Genomic DNA, 21,664 nt, shown 5'->3' on the forward strand with positions numbered 1-21,664 from the left:
AGCGACGCCCTACATCATCGGCAGCGCGTCGGGAATATCGATGCACTTTCACACAGCCATTTCGGTAAGTGGCTTTAAGGCCACTCGTGTGCGTGTGCGTCCTGTATTCAGTAATCTGTCCTTAACTTTACCTTCCATGTACAGTAAATGCAAGTGTCAGGCTTTTCCTTCATAAAAGTTTTAATAATTTCTGTAGCCGCATGATCTATGAATGGAAAAAATTCTTATTTGTACCCAACATTGTGCGTGATAGAGACAGAATATGAGAAAGTGTATGAGTGTGCTTGTGTGTGTGTGTGTGTGTGTGTGTGAGAGAGAGAGAGAGGGAGCAAGGGTGTTCAGACACACTATTATTCTCAGACTGTCTGGTGGAATTTATTTTTAAGTGTGCTGAACTTTGGTGAGATAGTCCTACTTTCAGAAAGCGACCTCATTTACAGTATGAATCAAGAAATAAATAAATAAATGTGTTGTGCGTGTTTTGAAGGTGATTGCAGTTTCCACAGTGATAGCCCTGAATATTTTTTTATATTATATCATTACATTATAACAGTTTTGACTGAGCTATTGAACTAAATAAGAGCCAACAGCAGCCATGAATGGAATCAATCTAATGACCTAGAGAGCATGCCATCTAATGACTTCAAGATTAATAATAGGACCAGGCTTATGGTACCAAATCAGCAAGGTAATGGCCAGGAAGTAAGTAAAATAAATAAATAAATGCATTTTGGTGTGGCAAGAGAATGAAACTGCACATGGAACTATTTGAAAATGTCACTATTTGAATCTGGTAAGGTATCCAGGATTCTCTGTGTTTTGAAGATTGATTGTCCCATTGATGTCAGAAACACAATTTAACCTGTGTAATTTCAAACATCCATTCTTGCCATCCTCCTTCTCTGTCTAGATATATTTTATTTTATTTTTTACTTAGTTTTTCCATTTGGGGGATGGACTTTTATTTTTATGCACGTGGGGCATTCATGGGCATTGTGGTTTTCATTCTGCTAGTGTCCTTCCAATTTTTATATTCTTTTATGTTTTATGGTAACAATAATAATTGTATGTCTCTCTCTCTCTCTCCATATTTCATTTAGTCTCTCAATTAAATTTAAATCAATAATGCTTTATTGGCATGACTATATATAACAATATTGCCAAACCAATTCACAATTAAACAATTTACAATAAAAGACATGATTAATACAGTATCTCTCTCTCTCTCTCTCTCTCTCTCTCTCTCTCTCTCTCTCTCTCTCTCTCTCTCTCTCTCTCTCTCTCTCTCTCTCTCTCTCTCTCTCTCTCTCTCTCTCTCTCTCTCTCTCTCTCTCTCTCTCTCTCTCTCTCTCTCTCTCTCTCTCTCTCTCTCTCTCTCTCTCTCTCTCTCTCTCTCTGACAGCAGCACTCAGGTTTCAGGTCCGGTGTAAACAGCACCACCAGGTGCCAGCTGTGACCAGGCCAGGACCTCTGATTGGCTGTAGGTAACAGCTCCCCGCCCCATACTGCTCATTTCTCAGGGCCATTTTCCATCTCCCAGCATCCCGCTCACCCGACATGCATATCAATCACCCTAATGGGGGAGCTTTCAGGAAGAGAGGGAAAACTGGGTCATGATAACTCCATTGGTGACTTGTGAAGGAGGAGGAGGAGGAGGGCTGTTTATGCGGGAGTGCTTGTGTGTGCACCGTCAAAGAGCAGTCCTACCAACGAGTGATCACGGGTCAGGTCCTCACTCCCCATTACCAGAGAAGAAAGGGGAGTTCAGTACAATAAGCAGCATTAACTAGGAAGGATAAAAGCCATGCCACTTACATTAGGAACTATTTATAGTGACAGAAGAAGTGCGTTGACGCGCACACACTCACACACACACACACACACACACACACACTAAATTGGCTGATAAATGAATGTGGATAAGTCGCTTTTGTCTGAATGAAAAATTACCCAAGCATTAATGCATTGCGTGCAGGAACACACACGTGGAACATAATGGCGTGATTCACATTTTTTTTTTTCAGGAGCTGCCTTGAATAACTGAAACAACCATGCGTTTGGATAAGTACCTCTGAATCTACCTGAAACATTGAGCGTTGTTTCTGCATAGTTTCTTCCTGATGGGAATTTCAAGAATGACCGATCGTAACATTTTTACAGTAACTGCACATGAATTCACATAACACCTCTTCTTAAAAAAAAAACGAGTAACCTTCTAAGCATCCTTCCGTTCATCATCCCAGCAATGGCAGGGGGGCATTGGGTCTTTCCCTCACTCTCCGAGAGATGTGCCCTGGGTCTCACCCCCTGGGGGATGCCTAATTTGGCCTCATTCAGAGCTGGCTGCTCTCTGCCTGTACAGGACCCCTCTCACACACCGCGGGTCCACACCCACCCCAGGGGCTACACTCTCTACCCAAGCAACTGCCTCATCCATCATGGTAAAGTAACGCAAACAACCTGCTTCAGTAACACAGTACCCCGATACACACACACACACACACACACACACTAGCTCAGTCACACACACATTCTCACACTCACACACACACACACACACACACACACACGCACACACACTAGCTCAGTCACACACACATTCTCACACTCACACACACACACACACACACATGCACGCACGCACACAGACACACACACGCATGCACACAAACACACGCACGGGCATACAGACATACACACACATGCAAGTACATGCAAACTTACACATGGACACACAAACATACATACACACACACAGGCACATACACACACTAGTTTCGCAGCAGAGTCAGTAAACTCAACTTATTGCTTACTATTGCACAAGTCTAACTCTCCTCTGTCACTGCTTGAATCCGGAGAGAAGAAGCAACGATTTCAGTTGTACAGTTCTGCCAGATTGAAAAACAATTACAGCACAAGCTGAAGACTCCTGCCATCCCGGTCCAGCATGGTTCTCCCCACATGCTCGCAGGCTAAGATGAAAAGAGGGCAGGACTCACCTGGTCTTTAGGTTGCTGCGCTAACACTGCGAAGGTGGATATCTTGCTGCAGAGACATTTGGTGTGGACTGCCGGAGATGGGAGTGTTTGGCAGCCCTCTGTGTCCCAGTTTTCTGTGCCAGCTTCTCTGGTGGAGGACACACAGATACGCGCACACACACACATACACACACACACACAGGGAGACACGCAGTCAATCAATACCACACACACACAGACCCACATATTGGTTGGAGGAAAAAATGAGAGGGAAGAGGGGGAGAGGGGGAGAGGGAGAGAAAGAGACAGGGAGAGATAGAGAGAGAGAAAGAGTATTTAGAAATTCACTCGTGGCTTATGTGAAAGGACATGAAACCTCAGCTCTCAGTATTGACTGCATCGTGCTGTGGCGGCCAAACAGGCATTAGCACAGCCAAGCTGACCTTACGACTGCCTTTTTCTTTCTTCTTCCCCCCCTTTCTTTCTTTCTTTCTTTCTTTCTTTCCATGTCTCCAAGCACCACCTTCACCCGCTCACCCCTTCTCCACCATTTTGCATCTGACATGCTTCTCCTCTCTCTCCACCCCACACACTCACATCTTTGCGGTCGCTCTGCGCGACACACGCACACACACTCTCACCGCCTCGCACTCTTCCCTTCTCACTCTCCCATTGGCTCGTCCCCGACTTGCCTCCGTCTCAATAATGGGCTCGCGGTGTCATTCCCACAGTGCCCCGGCGAAAAGGTTTTGACGTTAGGAGCAATCGATGCAAACGTTCAGAGCCACTAATTGACCCAATTAAAAGTTCCATCAGCGAGTGTGCGCAGCATGAGCAAGGGCAAACCTGAACTGTGGCAAGCAACAACATAAGACTAATCACGGGGCAATTACAATCAGCGGCCCCGGCAAGTCTCATCACAATCGACAGGAGGAGTAAGGTCGTAGGAAACACGCACATATCACGCCAGAGAGTCTTTAACACTGCCACACTTAGCTATAAACACATTCATTGAGACTCACGCGATGCTACAGGAAACTACTGACCAACCAATGCTCAAATTTGTATTTATTAAGTTCAACATTTTATTTCGTTTATTTAGTTCTCGCCACAATTACCCTACAGAATTTGAGGGCAACATTGACCTTTTATGAGAATCGAAACAAAGGACTATTTTAGAATCAAACCAGCACTGGTTCACTAATCAGCTCCCTTGTGAGTCCCAGCTACATCCCCAGACCGTCCTCCATTTTAGTCTCAGTGGTACTTATTTATTCATGTGCTTATTTACATGCTTTATCCTCCCTTTTATATTGTTATTTTCTTCTAAATTGGAATAACCCGCCATCGTTTCTCGAGGTCTGTAAAGTCATTGGTGATCATGCATGTCCTCCGAAACGTGTGTGGCCAGCCGCCATTTTGAAGTTGCGCCTGATCGACCAGAGCGGTAGCACGTCCGCAAGCACCCTGCCGCATATTGGCGCAAGCAGGGTTTGATTTTGGGCTGCGTTGCACATCGCTACATTGAAAATCGGTTACAACCGGATAACCCTCAGTGGAACTAATTTATAAACATGCAGCATCTCTCTTTAGTTAAAACACCCCCCGCCACCTCCCTTCTCTCTATGAAAAATAGCTCTCCACCATTCAGCCTTCATCTCATCCTCTCTCATCTGTCATACTCACCCCCTCTCTTTCCCTTTCTCTCTTGTAATTTGGCTTGGGGGACATTTAAACACTCTATATTATTTAGACACTAGAGAAAAATAAAATAACCACAAAGACAAATAAATATGTAATCAATTCTGATAAATTCACAGATACTGATGTTATATATGCAGACCTTGGTCAAATATGTAATTCTTTTGGATTTAGTTATGTTATATTATGTTATGTTAAGATGACCATAAAACGGGATTTGCACTTTTTAAGAATATTCCATAGCTTCCAATACACCAGACAAGCTCAGTAAAGCGTAGACAAGTATTTGAATCCAAAGCAATTACATATTTGAGCCAGGTCTGGATATATGTATATTTTACATAACATTGAATCATAAAAATTTTTATCTTGTAGTACCCGTGTAATGAACATGGCACTGTAAAGGACTACGAGGTACCTCTGTTAATGTTACTAATTTTCTTTTTCCTCTCAACGTCCCTTTACAATCTCAGGGGCTGTTCCCTTAAAGCCATTCATTATCCCGCAGTTAACAAGGGGTGGAGAGAAGAGAGAAGGAGACAATCTGCACTAATTGCATTTCCCTTCCCCTGCAAGGCAAGGTTCTGAGTCCTCGGAGGGTCAGTTTGAGCTGACAGAAACTCACCTGCTGATCTGTCCATAACCGGTGGGGTTTTAAACTGTGTTTCCCACAGTCCGTGACCACAACACAACACTAGGCAGATACGAGAATGGCTCTCCTCCCAGACACAGTTGGGCCGTTTATGTTAATTGCCTGATTCAGTAGCATTAACCATTATTACGCCATTTAACTTAATTGCTTAGCAGATTTCAAGGCTTGTAACACTATCTCCCACATAGATTAATACAACTGGTCAGAACAACCGCGAATGTCATGTTACAATGTTCAGTCACTCTTGATAAGAGTTGTCTGTTTATTGCACAATGATAATTTTGAAATATAAACTTATTAAATTACGAGAAAACTTTTTTCAGGGGGTTTAAACACACAGTTTCAGGGCTTAATGCATTCATTCCAGAGCTGCAGTTAAAGGACTACTTTGCCGATCATATCCCAAGAATATGAAATAAAGTTGTTTTAACAGTATGATTAACTCTGGGGATTGCTTATGGTTGGTCACTTGGTATGAACAGGAACTGCCTTTTCCTGATTAAAGTGCTGTTGGGGTTAAATGCAGCACAGGAAGATCATTTATTGAAAAAGTATTTAAGAATTTTGTCCCATTCATTAATTTCTATTTATTGATGTTTCATCAATTGCATTTTATTGTGTTAAAAATTCCAGCAGGACATAGTAAGCTCCATGTGTTCATTACAAATTTAGCCAAATTTAGCACATTTAAGGCTTAAATCTGCCATGGCATAAAACGCAAAGCTTTCATTGCCACACATTTCTCAATTTGGATTTAATTGCTAGGCTTTCATTTATTTCCAGTTACTTTGCTAATGGCAGTTTTGGAGTTGTATAAAATTGCACCCTAGATTATATCAATAATCGTATGTCCTGTAAATGGTCAGACATCAGCCCTCCATGGGTACCAGATACTTTGGTTGCATGTTTTCACAATTATAGCTTTAGCTGTCAAAATGTTTTGAATGATTTGTAATCTTAAAATAAATCCTAGATGAATCCACAAAAAGCTTAGTGTTCTGTTTTATTTCTACAAAGTTAATTTGGCAGGAAAAAAAAAGCATCTTGAGGGTGTCCTAACAGTAAATTACATATCAACATTACAGTAATTGCCTGCCCTGGGTCATTGATTTATGGCTTTATGTTTTAATGCTGTATAAAAATGAGGCGAGCTACTTGTATCAGTGAAGGGGTAGAAAGTTTATTACTATGCAGCGCCACAAGGCACGACAGACTGCTGGAGCCGGAATGAATGCTTGAGCCAGAACAAAGCGACTTTCACCCAGCGTGGTACAGTGACCTACGTGGCAATGTGGACCGTTCCGTCTTCTTCAAAAAGCAGTTAGATGAAGCAAGATGAAGTAAACAGTAAAATGACCAGTGTTGACCAATTCAACTCTAGCAGAGTACATATGAGTCCAATAGAGAATGTTGAGTATCCATTCTGTAAGAGTTGATTTAACACTGAACAGTTTACTGCGTACATGTATGTGTGATATCTGATAAAATGTTAAGCTCCTTAACCATCATTCAGTACAGCCAAATACAGGAGGTCACAAAAACCGTGTGCAATATGCTAACACAATGACATTTTAATGGGAACTTATACGGTTAACAGTTTAAGTAGTTCTTCCTCTAAAAAACAAACATAACTTACCCTTTTCATTATAACATAACTGTTATGCATACCATATGCCGAAAGCAAAAATATCAAATAACTTAATGATTCTTCCTTTGATTATGCTATATTCTATTAAATGTATAAAAACAGTGAAGTTTGTAAAGTTGAATAAATGCAAACATTCTTTGCAAGGGGTAGGCTTTAAATAACTCCCACGTCCATTCGGAAACCACAACTTTCTGGTTACATATTTTCCATTTCTTGAATTCTCAGTCTTTATCACTGTTTGATTTTTTTTTTTGAAGTCGACTGAATATGACCTTATACTGGCTCAGTGTATTTAAGTGAGTCTTCCTTTGATCACACTCTTCCAATGGCATGAAAAGCCTCTTGAGTTGAGTACAAAGAGAGGGTTTGTGAGGATCATAACTAAAACGGCATATTAAACCATATCTACGTTTTATTTTTCGCAATTAGCCATTAAATACACTGCCTCTTATAAAATTCAGACAGTACTAAGGTGAGGTGTCCTAGCACTTATACCGTACTGTATGTACTTTTGTACACTTTAGATCCCAGAATTTCCACTCACAGGGTATCACTACTGCTTTTACACCACCATTATCTGTAGAAAATGAAGTTTAACTAACTACAACAGAATGGTATTTTCTTCTCCCCATTTGAGCATTCTGCCACGTTGTGAAACAAATCCGTTGCGTGGCCCCCTGGGGGCTGGAGACCGTAATAGCGCCGTTACCACGCTGATCTTACACGCGGGAGGACAAAAGCCATTCATTTGAATGCTGATTAACAAGCTACTGGAATCAATCTTTTGAGACCTCACTTCCGAGCGCGGTTCCCTGCCAAAAAAATAACTAAAAACGACAAGGAATTATCTGGAAACAGAGGCAAAGCCAACGGTATGAGAGCTCTCAGAGGCACAATCCACCATTCCTTCTTCATGCAGACTCAATCCAAATAAATCTTACGGGTCAGCAGAACTAGAGAGCACAGGTCTCCAAGGGGAGCCAGCCTGTGCCCTAAGAGGGGCAGAGTTCAGTACATCAATTGGCCTCAGATACATCCTGCACTTGAGTTGCTATGGAGCAGGCACCAGGAGGTCAGCTGCAAATGGCTCCAGCATCAGCTAAGTATAGGAGGAAATAACCTGTCTGTTATCCATGGTGGGAAAGAGCATATTCCAAATAGATAGGAGCACTCCTTTGGGTGAGATACTGTAACTGAAAGATGAGTTAAAGAGGGTGATTAATGAGCTCCCGTCTGCTTTCTGTTCCACACATACAACTATTTCTACACATTTCTGAGCACATTCACACACACTCACACTCACACACACGCACACAATCACATGCTATCACCAACACACATGAAAACATGCTCGCTCACGCACACACACACTCCTGCACGCACTCACACACACATAGACACAGATGGGCGCGCACACACACACACACACACACTTTTCCCCAGATACACTAACAACCTGCTATTCCAGCATACAGTACAGACATGCATCCTGCCTTGGCTTACTCACACAAACCTCTGAACCTCTCTCCTTTAGTACTGAACACACAGGAAACGTCAAAGGCTTGTTCATGTAGACATGAAAGAGACACCCTTGGTTCTTGGAGAAAAAAAAGGATTCAGAAATCTGAGAGAACCCAGCACAAGTGTGGGTCTCAGATGATCCGGTCTGTGAGCGTGTAACTGTGTTCAGACTCTGTGGAGCACCACTCTGAGAACACGGCCTGCAACCAGGAAGCTTCAGCTTTTAACATCCAAGAGGGAGCGCAATGAACTGCTTCAGTAAATACCCAACTGTGCAAAAGCATGATGTGTAAAATAAAAGCCATCTGTGAAACGTTGCCATGGGACCCGACAGGCTAAGAGAACATGTGCACATAACGACCAATGAGAACCGTTTAGTACGTTTGTTATTTACCATTCCTGCTCGATACGGCGAGGCCCATTAAAATGGCTGCCCGGGTGTGGTCTGGCTGACCCGTCCCACACTGGATAATAACACCCAGGCTCTGGAGTGTGCTGGGCTCTGAAATGCCTCCCCCGTAAAGCACACCGATGTTCAGCTAATACCGAACGGCTGATACATGTGCAGCTGAGGACGGATAGCAGGCCCAGGGTTGCAGAAAGAACCTCGGGGTCCAATAATCTCGCGGAGAGATGAATAAATCTTTGATAGAGTTACATCAGTGCCAGGCAGAGCAGGTTTAGACATTCCCAAAGCACGGGTACACAAGCAGACTGATTAATCGAACACAGATCACGCATCTAGGCATATTATTCAAGCGCGGCACGCTCACAAAGGCCGATTTATCAAAGGAAATGACAACATGGAGGCAGAGCGTTCAATCACAATCACAGTTTACACACCGGCTGATTCATCTGCGGGGATAATGCTGCAGGGTCATGCACACAGGTGAACAAACAAACACGTAAACATACACACATGCACACACACACGCGCGCACACACACACACATGAACACACACACATGCATGCACATCCACAAACATGCATATACACATACACATGCACTCACCCACATGCATGCACATACACACATACACACATGCATACAAACACATGCACACACATGCATTCACATACACATACACACATGCACACACACATACGCATGTACATACACAAACATGCACACATACACATGCAATTACACACCTTCAAATTAACATACTCTCATTCACACACAAAAGTACACTCACATACATAGACTCACAGAGCATGATTAACACTGTTTGAGTATACATTATGGTAAGCTTATGCCAGTGATAGACAATCAGATGCACATAATCAAACTACTCATTCAGTACAGTGATGTATGTTCAGAAGTCAAATGTTGAGGTGTACAGTTAATCTCACATACAGAATGCACTTCCATTGATCTATAGCTCCCCTCCTGAGTACTTTCTAACTTCCAACAGAGGTGTCTGCACACACACACACACACACACGCACACAACATGGTTTTATCTCGACAGTGGAAATCTATACAGCTTAGCAAAAGCCTTGGTGTGTATCGCGCTCACCACATTGCTCACACAGTGAAAATCATCAGCAGAAATGCAAGTTAAAAGCCCTCCATTTGTTTTTTTTAAGTCTATCTGCAAACCGATAATAGGAGAGGATGGCAGAGAGCACAATTCATTGACTCTGGCCTCCCTCTGCATATACTATATTATTTCTTTCTGCTGTAAATACTAGAAGTTGTGACTCCTGGGTGGCAATCCAGTTGAAACACCAGTCGTGACAGAGTTAACTCCTCAACATACCAGTGCTAACCATGGCCAAAAGACTAATGCCATGGACAACTGTGCCTCACCCAAAGCCGACACAGCTTAGTCTCATGCAGGCCTGCGTCAACCTTTTATGGCCAACGTGTGGTCATGTGACACAATAGCAGCCGGTGGATTGCAGAGCAAAAAGGAAGGCACAGCTGGTAACGCATACTGAAGTCCGTAAGTATTTGGACAGTGACACAATTTTAAAGGGCTGTAATTCCTACACGGTTCCTTGCATATGGATGCATATACTATCAAATTAAGGCTTTATTTACAAGGCATTTAGACCCATATGGAGCGAACCGTGTAGGAATTACAGCCCTTTAAAATCTTGTCACCATCCAAATGGCTACCGGCCTCGTTGTACGCTAAATATTTTTTGCCTGCGCTCGCTCTTGTTGACAGAGGACGCTGAGGGGATGCACAAACACGACCTGGCGTCCGTTCTGTGAAAAGTTAAACAAAAAAAATAAACGGAAAACAGAGGATAAAACATTTTATTTATGTTCACACGCCGTCGCGCCTGGTCGGTTGATGCCTCCCTGGCGGTGCTGAACAACGCGGATGATTCAGCCCCCCATCGAGAGGCCGAAGCCGATTAAACGCTGTCCTTCTGACCGCCGCACCTGTGTGTGAACCGCCACGGTCCGTCCCCCGGAGGAGCTCCGTAACAAAGGTATAAATCAACAACCGCGCCCTTAGTCCCAGCACACCTGCTTTCCGTGGAAGCAATTAACTTTCAATCTGGTTAAAGCAACGGCTCTGGGCGCTAAATACGGCCGCACGCTTTCCAGAGGAAGGGAACAGTGGCACCCAAAGGAAGTGAGAGAGGGAGGAGACGACAGATCGGAAGCCAAGTGCTCCATAAAATAAAGAGGGGCCACAGCTCAGGAGGTAAGAAAGGTCGTCGGGCAGTCGGAAGGTAGCCGGTTTGATCCCCCACCCGAGGTGGGCTGAAGTGTACCTGAGCAAGACACCCAACACCCAATTACTCCCAATGAGCTGGTTGGTGACCTGCCGTGTGTGTGTGTGTTTGTGTGTGTGTGTGTGTGCATGAATAAGAGGCATTCATTGTAAAGCGCTTTGGATAAAAGCCTTATATTAAAATGCTTCAGCCTGTCTATGCGTGTGTCTTTCCTTTCGTTTTTTTCCCCCCAGAAAACTGAAAGCAGAAACACATGGATTGCCGCCCATAGTTCCGTGCCCAGTTGTGCAAGGGGGGGGGGTTTGACGGGATTTAGCCGATGGCTAAATCAGAGATTGACACAAATCACCTGGAGGCTCAGATGTCACGTGCAGAATGCAGAAAGGGAAACGCTCCATGCCTTCCGTGTGTGGTTTCCATGGCACCCCCCGGGCGGGGGTGTCACTCACTCACTGAGCGTGCCCAGACTTCCAAATCCCTCCACTGATACAAACTCTTGCCTGTATTCTGCATATGTCCAGTTGCATACCAACAGTTCAGTACCCTGGGTTTTTTTTGGGTTACCATTAGAGTACTATATAACAATAAATGTAATTTATCGATCGGTATCCTTACTCATTCTGCTGCATTGGTCGCTTACTGTTCCACTGAAGGAGAGCATAGAATCTATATCCTCTCACACTTGCTGTAGTGACATTATACTGCAAGCTCCTTTACGTGATTAACTATGGCTGTTTCAGAGGATGTGCCTCGGATGCAACCTATGCATTCCTGCACCCGAGTGTCTGAACATAATGCAGTTCTGATACGCTGCACAGACAACCCTCTCAGAGTGGCTCTTACACGGAAACGCAGGCTTGTGGGTAATTCGTACACCGGTGTTCAATGCATGCTGCTTAGCACCTCAAACCCAATGCAGCCTGGAGATAATTCTTAGCAGATAATTCACTCCTAATTTCAACCTCCAATGAATGGTGAGTAGCAATTCAATATCAAGCTATTCAAATACAAGTTATGGAAAGGAAACAAAGGTTTGTATTTTCGCTGCGCAGAACAAAGGCTGACCTCCCATTTTTAAAAGCCTCAAATCAACAGGATCTTGAGAAGTTCCTGCTCAACCACGGCAGCACTTAAAACGGTTTGCTTTTGACCCTCACAGACATACATTCAGTAACTATCTGAACTCACTGAACTGCCACTGTTCTGACAGCTTTCCTTGGTAGTATGGAGGATTGGGATGGAGAGAGAGGTTTGAAAGTTTGTACTCACCGCTACACCCGACAAAGCCCGACCCAAGCCAGGGGAGTGCAGAGGGAGAACAGAGACCCGTCCCGGAGGTTCTCAGAGGAAACGAGGCATTCCCCCTCGACCCCTCCGCCCCCCCGCTGCATCTACGCCCCTGCCCCCTCCGACCACTTCCACTCCCAACATCCCAGCAAGGACGTTACTTCTGCTTCAGGTGATACCAGCTATGGACTAAGGATAGCTTAGCTTTATGAAGAACTCTCCCCTCACAATGCATACAGTAGAGAAGATACCGCATTGTGGCGACTAGGATAGCACATGGAATGAGGGATAACAGAGAGGGATTGCGAGAGAGAGAGATATCACTACACAGCACGCTCTAGAGGATAATACCTCATGAGGATGCTTTTGCAACAGGAGGGATTCCGCATTATCCCAATTCAGCTCATTCAGCCCAACTTAAGATGCTTACAGCTTAATGTCTCTCTTCATTAAAAGGGCTTGGGAGAGGGGCTGACATGGTTTGCCAGTTAACATGGAAATGTGAAACGACAACACCAGGACGCTGAAAAACCAGCCACATATCGACAGAAATAAACGCTGCATTGCTCCAGGAATATTCTAGAGAGTTATTGAAATAATAACCATCTTCAGCAGGTTTTTATTACAACTCTCTTCAGTGACTTAGAGGTGGAATTCCTCATTTCCTGTTTCAATGACTTTTGCCCTCATTTTTCAATGACAAATGAGAAGTGGCATATTCTCTTTGAACTGACAATTTTCAATTCAGACCTTTGCTCCTAAGCTTCTTCAAAACTCAACTTAAATCCAACAGAAGCCATCTACTGTTGCCATGGGAATGATTAACAGATGATAATATGATAGCCCTGGCTGTTAGAAGGTATAAGGTTTTATCAGGTCAGATGACTCACTTATGTGAAATCTGGTGCAGACATTTGGGATGAATGCTTTATGGTGGTTAAGTGGCTCCTTGTTAGCATGCCACCTAGTACATATCTCTAAAAATGTATCAACACCACCCTCCCCCCCATTGTACTACCGCTGAGTCATTGCTCAGTCTGTATCTATTTTAATTAAAACCCGGCGTTGAAATATATAGCTATTTTAATTAAACCCTGGCATGGATCCCACATGTGCTCCGTGCGGGAAGAAAGCCCAGGATTTCCTGATACGATTACAATCCCTAAATGGAGCGCACAGAAATAGCCTTGGAAAATAAGGAATCAGAAAGCGATTGCACAGAAGTGGAGCAGTCAGACAGGGGAGAAGTCAGAAAATGAGTGGTCAAAAAAAGAAAAAGAAATTGAAAGGGAGCAATCAGAAAGCAAGCAGTCGACGAGTGAAGAAATTGACTGGTCATAAATAGAGTGGTCAGAGAGAGTGGCCAGAAGACAAGCGCTAGCCAGCAGTAAACTGCAAAAATGAGATCTCACTGGGTATTATAAACTTCTATTGATACTATAACTCTTGCTGTTCTAGTCGTAAAGGGGAATTCCGCCGTAAAATGAACTTTTACTTGTTGAAGAGTAGCTGTCCTCCGGATTAAAACGAGCTCTCAGCCAGCTCTCTACCTGAAGCGAGATATTGTCCCAGCCAGTTGTGCATGCTCCAGCTACCTGCTTTAGAAAGACTACAATGGCTGGATAGGCTTCCATATGCTTCAATGAACTGCTTCATGTGACGTGTTGTCCGACCACATCAGACAGTGTTACTGCACACACTTTTCTGAAGTTGCTAAACTTCCTCAGAACGGACTGTGAATACAAATTGCTAGGCCAAATGTATTTCTTCAAAAATGAGGATGGGTAGAGGTGTACGTCATTGGGATGTGTACCCCTACCAAAATTGATACTTTCATTGTAATGCTTCTGTACAGAGACAGCCTCGGCCAGCCACACAGACACAATAAATCAGTTAAACTTCTGTCTGTAAAATGAGCTAAAGGAAAATCCCGCTCAGGATCAGTTGTATTGTTATCAAGATAATATTGTACTTAATTTAATATTTCATAGCTTGTTTAAAGAGATCTTTATTGGCAGACAATTTGACCTTTATTTGAATGATTCTGTCCAGTGCGTTCGAGTGTGACTCTGTGAGCATAGGAGAGCGAGGGAGAAACATGGCCGCCTCTCTCTCACAGGCTTATGGGGTAGCACTCACTGCTCCGCGGGATGATCAGGGATTAGTAGAGAAATCACAGACATCCCCCCCGCCCACGTCTGAAACCTCCCGGAGAGGGGGAAACCATTAACTAAGACCCTGGTGACTTCAGGCAGAACATTTCCACATCCCTGCTTCAGGGCCCAACCCCCTCGCCCTATGCCAGAGTGCAGTGATCCGAGAGAGAGAGAGAGAGAGAGAGAGAAACCACGGTCAAGTACAAAAACACTGTAGCTCATTTCAAGTCTGCACTTAGATACTACCATCCCAAATGGACATATGTAAAATCCTTAATATCTCACCATCCACTGTGTCAAGACGTCTGTCCATCAGGAGAGTGAAAACAGAAGTTTGATAACAGGATAAACTCTAGACGACCTTCCCTTATGCACTTGAACTATGCTGTAATCTCTTGCACTGCTGGACAAAGATGGAGAGGTGGTTGGGCCAGAGGCAGCTGTGTATCTAGAGTTTCTGTGGTAGGAGGGTCACAGAGTCCCCACCCTTGGAGAATGAGAGGTTGTGTAAAATGCATAAAAACGTGTGTATGACTATATATTTTTGGGTTCAACATTTTATTTATCATCAAAAATATGGGGGTACACAAAATATTAAATTATCTAAGTGCTTGATTGAGTACAGTACTTGTACGATTGTATAACTATGTGTTTTCTCCTCAATTTGGTAAAGGGTTTCACAAAATGAAATGAAATGATTCACCAACCTCTGTCCAGGACTTTGTTTCATGGGACAATCTGACCAAAGTTAATACAGAGATGTGGGGTAATGCCATAATGAGACTTCCACAATTGAGATTTTTGATGGATTCATCTCTATCTCTGAAGCTCCTCAGATCACATCACTTGCTCACCCCTATTATGAGCATGCTGTTATCGAGAGTGAAGGTGTACAACTTAGAGACAAGCTTCAATATCACAAGCTAAATATCCTACACAGACATTGCAGTTTCAAACCCAGGCAATTTAATCAAGCTGAGGTTCTTTGGGTCACTGCTGCTTAAGATGCACCAGGTTCCAACAGGCAACTGATCACCATCTGCTCTGGGCTAGCTCTCCTGTAGTACAGCGTGAAAACATTAACTGTTTATTGGAGTGAACTGGGGATAGCTGGCACAGTAATGCATTCATAATAAGGCACAATTATCATTATCAGGTCATTAACAATATAGTTACCTTACCAAAAACTATTTTTTAAATGCTACTTCATTGTACCTTCATTTTAATTATATGGGGAAGAAACCTAAGGAAAACTAATATTTGAAAATTACACTCTGGGAAGACATTTGTTTGGACATGCTAAGCCCATACCAGGTCAATTCTCCTTATGGGAATTCTGTAAATTGATTGATATTGTACGCATGTCCAACCATGTATTCCAGTGTGGTGTTCCCCATCACCATATCCCAGGAATGACAGCAATATGGCTTAATTTGCAGAGAGGGAACCTATTGGAGTCTTTATTAAATCTTGAACAGAGACAGTGGATTGTAGGAAGCAGATGGCAGGCACATATGGGCAAAGTAAAATAAATAAATAAAATAAACTGTAAATAAAAAAATCCCGGTCATCATCAAATGTCAAAGCATCTACGTGTACGGGTATTTTTAAATTTATGGAGGGGAGGGGCATAGAATATCTGTGCAATGACACATTTTGCAATTTGAAATGGAGCTTGTACTCCATACACCACACGCGCACACACACACACACACACACTCTTGCGTGATCCCTCTCTCACTGTCTCTCCCCCTCCCTATCACACACACACACACGCAAAATGCAATGCAGTGTAATGCTCAAAATAATGACTGGATCCTGCCATCTTGCTATCATACCAATATGCAAGTGACTTCCGCTAAATTACTTTAGTAAGAGTCCAGCTGTGTAAATTGGTTTCAGAATGTGATTGTGCATCTTTATGTTGTCCGATCACTGCTGCGCTTTAAAATTATAATGGTGTTTACTGAAATGGATACAGTTAGGCTGCACATTGTCTGCTAGTGAGGGAATGTTTACCAATTATTTATAATGCTTTAATTTCACTCTTAAAAATTCATTGACCATCCATAGACAATCAGTCAACTGTGACCAGTGCTTTTCACATGTCAATCGACCTGGATAACACATAAATAAGTGCATCAAAACAAGCTTCAGTTCTCAGATGTTTCCCTCATGTAGAATTAAATAACATACCCATTCATTGTGTATAGTGCTGGTTTCTTCTCATTGGATGAAAGCACTAACAAAGAAACTCCCTTAATTTAACACTGCTCAAGGAATATGGCTCGAGTCAGGGCAGGAGTGGGCTTCCACCTCTCGCTAAGGGATTATTTTACACAGAAAACAACACTACATTCACACTCCATTACATCATCATAGGGAATGGAATAAAGAAAAGAAATCACAGGTCTTTTCCTCTCGGTGGAAATGCAGGGCTGGGCAGAAATAATGCTCAAGTGTTTCCGTCTCCTGCATTCTGGGAGGAAGTCTTGAGGGAGATCATACAGGCTATTTAATCTATTTGTAACCCAGAGAGAGGGATGAAATGGGGCTCCAATTCAGGGAGGATGGAGAGAAATATATAGAGCATGGTGTACATAGCTAGTATTTGCTTGCTGATGTCTTGATGGCTTACATTTTGTTCGCCTAACATTTGACAGCCTGAAAGCCTGTGTCTGGTGAGAGAGAGAGAGAAACACAGAGAAAGAGAGAGAGAGGGGTGGGGGTTGGTAACATTCAGATGAAATGGAGAAATGGAAATAGGAAGAGCCAGGAGGAAAAACAACACTTACAGAACAGAACAGACTGTTTATGAGTTCAGGCCCTCCGTGACAACATAGACATAAGTTCAAGTTCCAAATTGAAAACCCCAATGCAACAGATTCACAGGCAAAGTTGGGCTTATTAAGTCCAGGCATGGATGTAAACTCGAAAATGAAATGGAGTGACAGTGTAGTTCCATAAAGTTTGGTTCCATAAAGTAACAATGGACATTTTACTAGAATGTGTTTCTCAAATAATAGTGAAGAATCAATCAAAGTATGTAAAGATATATAGGACGAAGGCTGCAATGGATAGTTTTCTACATGGTGAGAGAACTTGAAGAGTTTCAAGGTAAATCGCTGTGGCAAATGAAATATGTATGCAATTCTAGTAGTTCTGCAGATGTAAAAGGCTTAGTGAAATAACACAGTCAAATTGTAGCTAGGAATACAGCAGCACATACAGTACCATTTATTTGGAGTGTTATAGGCAGTGAATTATCATATGTCAAAGCATCCAGGAATAATCTACAATCAAATACACAGGGTTTGTAGCCATGACAACAAACCAACTGAACACTACTGATCTACATGGGTATATGCTGTTTGTCTGGTAGCAAAAATTGAAGGGTAAGGGGCGAGATAAGTGATATTTGTGGGTTGGGGTAAAACAATATTTGTCGTTCATTCCAAAAGAAGATAGCTCAGTTAGCTGCTTGGCATTTGCAAGGTCATACTCGTGGGGGAGGTCATAACTTTTGGATGGGGGAGGTCAATGGTAGGATGGTTGTTCAGAGAGGCCACTGTTTGTATTTGCTTCTGAATTTGTTGATACAGCAAAATTATGTTTTTAATGGAAGTTGGTGTGGTTTGAACCAGAAGTGAGGATACAATCCTGATGTTATTTTCTTTTTTTGTCATTGACAATCCTATTTTTTCATATTAAAGCATTAAAATAATTGTTCTACAACTACCTATTATAATAATGAAGTATAACAACAGACTAGCATGTTATACAAAAACAAAATTGGACTATTCATGGAGTAAAACAATTTTATTAGGTATTATTAGGTATTATTCTGATTGTTTCAGTGCGACTGGTGCAATGGTTTCATTTCTGCAACAGCAAACCTTGGACATCATAACCAACCAGGAACCAAGGAGAAACTGTGCGGAGCTCTGCCCCAGTGAAAGCCATGTGCCTCAACCCCCCTGATCAAATCTTGTTTCCTGGGGAGGCCTGGCTCCAAATTCCAAATGGTTATAAAACGCAAGATGGTTCATTGGTTCATTGCAGAACCATTTGTGTGGTCAACATCAAAGGCCTGATTTTGGATTTAAGGAGACCAAACCAAGCAATCGGGGAGGATGCAATCAGACTCCCATGCACACCGTGCACGTCTCTTCTATGTACAGGGTGTCTGTAGCCAGACCCCCGTATGTAGCTTTTATTACCAGGTATGACTTTAAAGACTCCGTAATTTGGTTTCCTTTGTAATACTTTTATATATATTTTACTTGGGACGAGAGTGTAATTATGCATGTAACCTGCCTGGTAAAATAAATAGTTAAAACTTGATCTGTGTGGTTTCGCTTACTGAACACTCACTGTTACACAGGGAATGCTTGGTTACCCCCTCGAGTTGGTCTAGGGAGGATGTAAATTTACGCTTAATGTATCACGGCGTATAGCACCCGTAGACCTCTGATGGTAAATCACTCGCCTCCGCGTGGTAATTAATTCATGTCGAGAACAGCCGTAGCTTGTTGGTCTTCTTGGGTCCTTAGGCTGTAAACAGATATACCCAAAAGTAGCTATTCCTGCGACCTCTGGAATGACTGCAGATATCTAGTCAGCTCGTGAGACGTGCACATAACGCGCGATGTGACATGCGGCGGTACCAGCAGAGGATTGTTCAGGGAGCCTGTTACGGTACAGGATTCCTGTAGCGATCAAGTCCAAATTATAGACAAGACATCCACCAAATGTGGATAACTAATCTAAATTATTATTTTAAATGGAGTCAGATAAACAAAGGCCCCATTGTGGAGATTCTTGATCCGGACCAGTAAAGAGCGGAAGGCAGAGTGGTACTACTGTCTTTGTATCGTGGTTTATTTATTGGCTGATCTAGACTCTCCGCATAGGGGCCACTAATATTTAACCCTACTGATATTCTTTCAGAAACACCAGAAGGACAAGCATGCTGATACCTTCGGCCCTGGCTAAATTCCGTCGTTGGGTTAGCGCGGGGTTTTACAATATTAAACAGTCTTTTTAGAGACTCTTTTGTTGTCTTTTTCTCCATGGCAGAGAACATTCTGCTGTGATGGACTGACAGTAAAGCGTTGTATCCTTTGGAAATTGGTTTGCAACAATGTAATGTAAATTGTAATAAGGCTTTATCCAAAATAGACCAGAACTCTCCAAATAGAAATTAATTATAGGCTAAATTAATGTCATTAGTCAAAATGTGATATTCACGTAGCAATACACAGTGTGTCCAGCGAGTGATAAGCCAACCTCAAAACTGGCTCATGAGCACAAATTAATGCTGCCTCCTCCCATCTGAAGCAATTTTAAAAAAGCAAATTAAGCAAATTATGATATTTTTAGTAGACTCTGCACCAGTTTCACAGACACAGATTAAGCCTAGTCCTAGACTAAATGTAAAAACAAATTGAGATTCTCCATCTAAAACACAATTTAGTCCAGGACTAAGCTGAATCTAAAACCGGCCCTCTATGTGTGTTTCCCTCATGATCACAGCTACATGGATAAGATTCCGAAAACAAACATTTGTATAAAACACATTATTTGCGCTTAGCCGAATATCGTATTGGATTCAGGAACACCCCGATCCAGGCTTTGGATAAGACAGCAGTGTCTTGATAGCAATCACAGACATGATGAATGGGGAGTATAGGCTGGATTTACATGTGCCTGACTGGAAAGATAAAAACTTGTATGACCCCTTTAAGAAAATGCATTATGCAGTTTGTCAGACGTAACCAGAAGACACACCATACAGAAAGCTAATGCTGGTCAAGTGCCAAAACACAGATCAGGTTCCTCAGTAAATCAACATTTAATGTATCTTTATACAACTAATCTGTGTTAAAAAGGAATGCTGATATTATTAGCAAATAATATGCAAATATGATATTATGCATATTTGTGCAGTTGATTGTGTCCTATTCATTAACGATGTTGGCGGATGGCATGCCATATCGAGATAAGCTTAGCGCGCAATCGATCTGTCATTAGCCATGAGAAACACAAGGTTTGCGCAGGATTGACAGTTTCAATGCAAGAGGTGGTTTTACTCATAGAAATAGGATAAATACATTATTATTGTCGTTTCTCGGGAAGAACAGAGATTTCTTTAAGTCTATAGCCTAATATTTGGGGAACAGAATGTAAGTTCTGTTCAACTGTTGATATGCGTGTATCGTTGCTATGTACATCATGTTGAAAAGAGGTAATAACGTGTACCCTGTGTGCATTTCTCAGAGGCCGCTGCCATTGGATTTCACTTGACAATGTTATGTAACTCAAACAGAGATTAATTTTTTTGCCAATTTATTTCGAAAGCTTCTTCAGGTTGAGAGTTTTGAGATAGTCACTTCCTGTTCTCATACAAATACTGGCCAGTAGGGGAGAGCAGGTGTAAGGGTAATTTTCTTAATTGATTCTTAATTGACAATGTGCGTTAACATGAAGACAATCACGTGGTTAAAACCTTTTATTTTTAATCCTTACTACTATGAGACCACTTTCTGAATTAAGTGCTTACTAGGAGTCTGTCTCTGTCTCTCTCTCCCAGCAGACAGACAGCCTTTGACCTTAATGTCTCTGCTTAAACTCAAGTATAGCTATCGTTGTTTTTACTGGGATCTGTTTCATCAGACGATGCTCACCTGTGAAATGTTAAAAAGGGCATTTTTCCCTAACACAGGTCAAAATGTAAAATGGACTTTTCAGGAGGTTTGTCTCTAATGAATGACGGGAGATCTCAATAAATATTTGGGGAGATATTGGCAAAAGTATTTTTCGGTGTGTGTGTGCCAAGGAATTAAAATGCATGTAATGGTAAACAGTCTTTTAGTGACTAAGACATTGCACAGTTTTGATGTAGCAAACTAGGTTTCTGGGATTGCTAGCAGTCAAAAGTGCAGACACCACCCAAGCGGGTTAAACCGAACAGGGGTGTATGCTGCCAGTGATAGAAAGAAGCAATGTGTTGCTACCTACAGT

At 42.4% G+C, this 21,664-nt stretch overlaps 1 protein-coding gene across 1 annotated transcript in view; it reads right to left on the reverse strand.

Annotated features, from left to right (window-relative positions):
- Positions 1–21,664, reverse strand: part of adgrb2 (adhesion G protein-coupled receptor B2) — a 198,949-nt gene that overhangs the window by 59,053 nt on the left and 118,232 nt on the right. The window contains exon 16 of the mRNA XM_061255343.1: positions 3,000–3,126. Within this exon, the coding sequence (XP_061111327.1) occupies positions 3,000–3,126 (127 nt within the window). The remainder of the gene's footprint in view (positions 1–2,999; positions 3,127–21,664) is intronic.

The sequence above is a fragment of the Conger conger genome, chromosome 9 (genome assembly GCF_963514075.1).
Source record: "Conger conger chromosome 9, fConCon1.1, whole genome shotgun sequence".
NCBI classification, from domain to species: Eukaryota; Metazoa; Chordata; class Actinopteri; order Anguilliformes; family Congridae; genus Conger; species Conger conger.